The following is a 2,570-nucleotide window of genomic DNA, read 5'->3' on the forward strand; positions in this document are numbered from 1 at the left end:
CTTTTTTTTCTCGTAAATTTAGCTTTCTCTCTCTCTCTCTCTCTCTCTCTCTCTTATATTTCCAAAATGTGGAAAAGTGTGCAATGAGCACACTGTAATTTTTGTTAACTTTACATAGGGGATGGTACATAAAGCCAAGGAGATGAGCTTCTTTGAAGAAGTCCAAAAGGTCAAGAGAGGAATGGTAAGAAGTGAACCAGATTTTGCTCACCAAAACGATAGAATGCTCACCAATATTTGCTCAACAAAGAAATGTACTTAATCTACATTAGCGTGCTTTAGTTAAGGAACATTTATATCTAACACAAAAAGTATTCACATGTCATCTAACCTTAGTCCACATATGGAGCAATCCTAAACCTCGAGCAGTCATCAAACTACACAAGATAAATTACATGTGAGTAAGCTCAAACAAAGCATGTACTATATTACAATTCAGTCCTTTCTACTGTTCTAACAGGCTCTTATTGATATTGAAAACACAAAGCAAAAGCCCATCCAACTGAGATGTGCTCAAAACATTAAAAAAAGGCCCTGATTGTTATAGGTGATAATTAAAAAATGCAATGCTTTGATTGGAAGACATCATCTCTATTTTCCAAGTGGTACCCTGAACATTCCTTGAAACACATAATGCTGTGATTGCTAACACACAACTTGACAGTTGCATGTAATCTTTTCCCATCTACGTGGTAGATAACTTAACAGGGTGGGTTCCTCTTCTAGAAACCATTTTTGAATAGCTTTATACAACTGCCGATTTTATTGTGGCTCAACAACACAATCTCCCAGTTTTCCAAAAGAATCAACACTAGTTGAAAAAACATTGTGGTATGTGACTGCACTGGACCTGTCATTCCATTATGACCTCTTTGACTAGCTCATCATAAGCTGACATCCTCAATCCTGAATGTATATAAGTTTGAAGCTCCTCACAAAACTTCTCTGCATTCTCATATATGAATGGTCTTATAGCATCTGGCATTACATCCTTCCACAAGCTACATACACCATTTTGAGATTTTTTCCTTTTGTCAAACTGCTCTAAGACGCCAAGAACATGGCAAGTAACAATGTCAACATCTTCTACATGCATAAGGGCTTGAAGCTCTCGTCGTACCCACTGCTCCAATGAGTCGCTTTTCACAGTTACAAGCTGCCTTTTCCTTTTCCGACTCAATGCTTCCGTCACTTTGCTATGTAAATTTCTCCTATAAATCATCAGTCGCTGATAATGCTTATCTGAGAGTAGGAAAGGAGCCTGATTACATGTTTGAATATCATAAAGATAGTACCTTTGGAAAGTCCCCAGGACTACATTGTGAACTATGCAAGTACCACGAATTTTACACAGTGGACATTCCAAAGATGTATCGCCCTCAAGAGAAGGGTGTGTCCGAACCATTTCTGACCACTGAAGGATGCAATGAAAGCAGAAACTGTGAAAGCAGGGATCTAAGAATGCCTCTCCTGTCATTGTGGAGAGACATATGGGGCACCTGTTTGGATCCTCAACAACTACTGATTCGGAATTCTTACCTTGTGGTATGTCGCTGTTTTGATTCAAGCTATCACTGGTGGGATCTTGCACTGGTGAGCTTTCAGTGGTGGAGAAATCAATCTGCGCATCTCCATTGATGCAGAGCCTGGCCATATCTTTGTGTTCTATGCCTGCACTCGTTTCTGTGTAGGACAACTTCAAAAGTAATCCATTACTTTGCGTTTCTGTCTTCAGCTGTTGAACCTGCAACTCTGCTGTGAATCTCTGAATTCCATTGACATGGCCCTGCTCTAACCGATCAACACCTGTATCGAGTGCCAGGGGTTTCTGCTGTTCGGAAGAATCAGCAAGGTCTTTTTCCTGCAATTCGTGTTGCACAGATAGCAGAATTGAATGGTCGGGAAGCAAGGCACCACTGCACACATCTACCCCCTGTCCTGCGAACATCTGTGACTTAGGGTTTTTGGGAAACGCCAACCGTGAGGAGCGATGAGAGACCTGCAATGTCTGCGATTCGACCATAGACATGGTGTTACGTCCAGCCACGCCTTCCTGCGGCAGACCGCGACACACATTTACTGCATGTCTGGCCGAACCTTCCTGCGACACATCGCAGCATACCTCTGATGCCTGTGATTCGGCAGGGGTCCTGATGACCGTGTTCTGTTGCGGTTCCTGCCGAGCGCAGCTGGTCGGCGTTCGCGATGGAATGGAGCGGAAATCAGGTCCAGTGCATTTGATGCCATCAGAATGCAATCGTAAAAGGTCCTCTGATCTTCCATGGACGACGCAAACCCTCGTCATGTCGGTTGCCCGATACGGAGAAAAAAATACAGCCGGCTGAGCAGACCGCGCCTTTATATAGTCTCTTCACAAGCCGTGTTGATTAAGCTTTTCATTATTTATTTATTGTCGGAAGTTTCTCTTTTAAGCTTTTGCGAAAAGTTAAAAAGCATAGGGGCCTTTACTTATTATTATATTTATTATATATTATTTTCGTTGTTGTTTAGAGAGGTCCCAAACCTCCAAAGGTACCTTTTACACACACACACACACACACACACACACA

The 2,570-nt window shown here is 42.1% G+C and overlaps 1 protein-coding gene across 1 annotated transcript; it reads right to left on the bottom strand.

The window, feature by feature from the left end:
• Positions 1-617: 617 nt before the first annotated feature.
• Positions 618-2,311, bottom strand: LOC148025532 (RING/U-box superfamily protein). The gene has a single exon (XM_087692712.1). The coding sequence runs from the start codon at positions 2,303-2,305 to the stop codon at positions 854-856; it is 1,452 nt and encodes a 483-aa protein (XP_087548838.1). The 5' UTR covers positions 2,306-2,311; the 3' UTR covers positions 618-853.
• Between the last annotated feature and the right edge of the window lie 259 nt (positions 2,312-2,570).

The sequence above is a fragment of the Lygodium microphyllum genome, chromosome 14, assembly GCF_053477565.2.
Source record: "Lygodium microphyllum isolate KBCC chromosome 14, Lygodium_microphyllum_v1.1.10, whole genome shotgun sequence".
Taxonomy (NCBI): domain Eukaryota; kingdom Viridiplantae; phylum Streptophyta; class Polypodiopsida; order Schizaeales; family Lygodiaceae; genus Lygodium; species Lygodium microphyllum.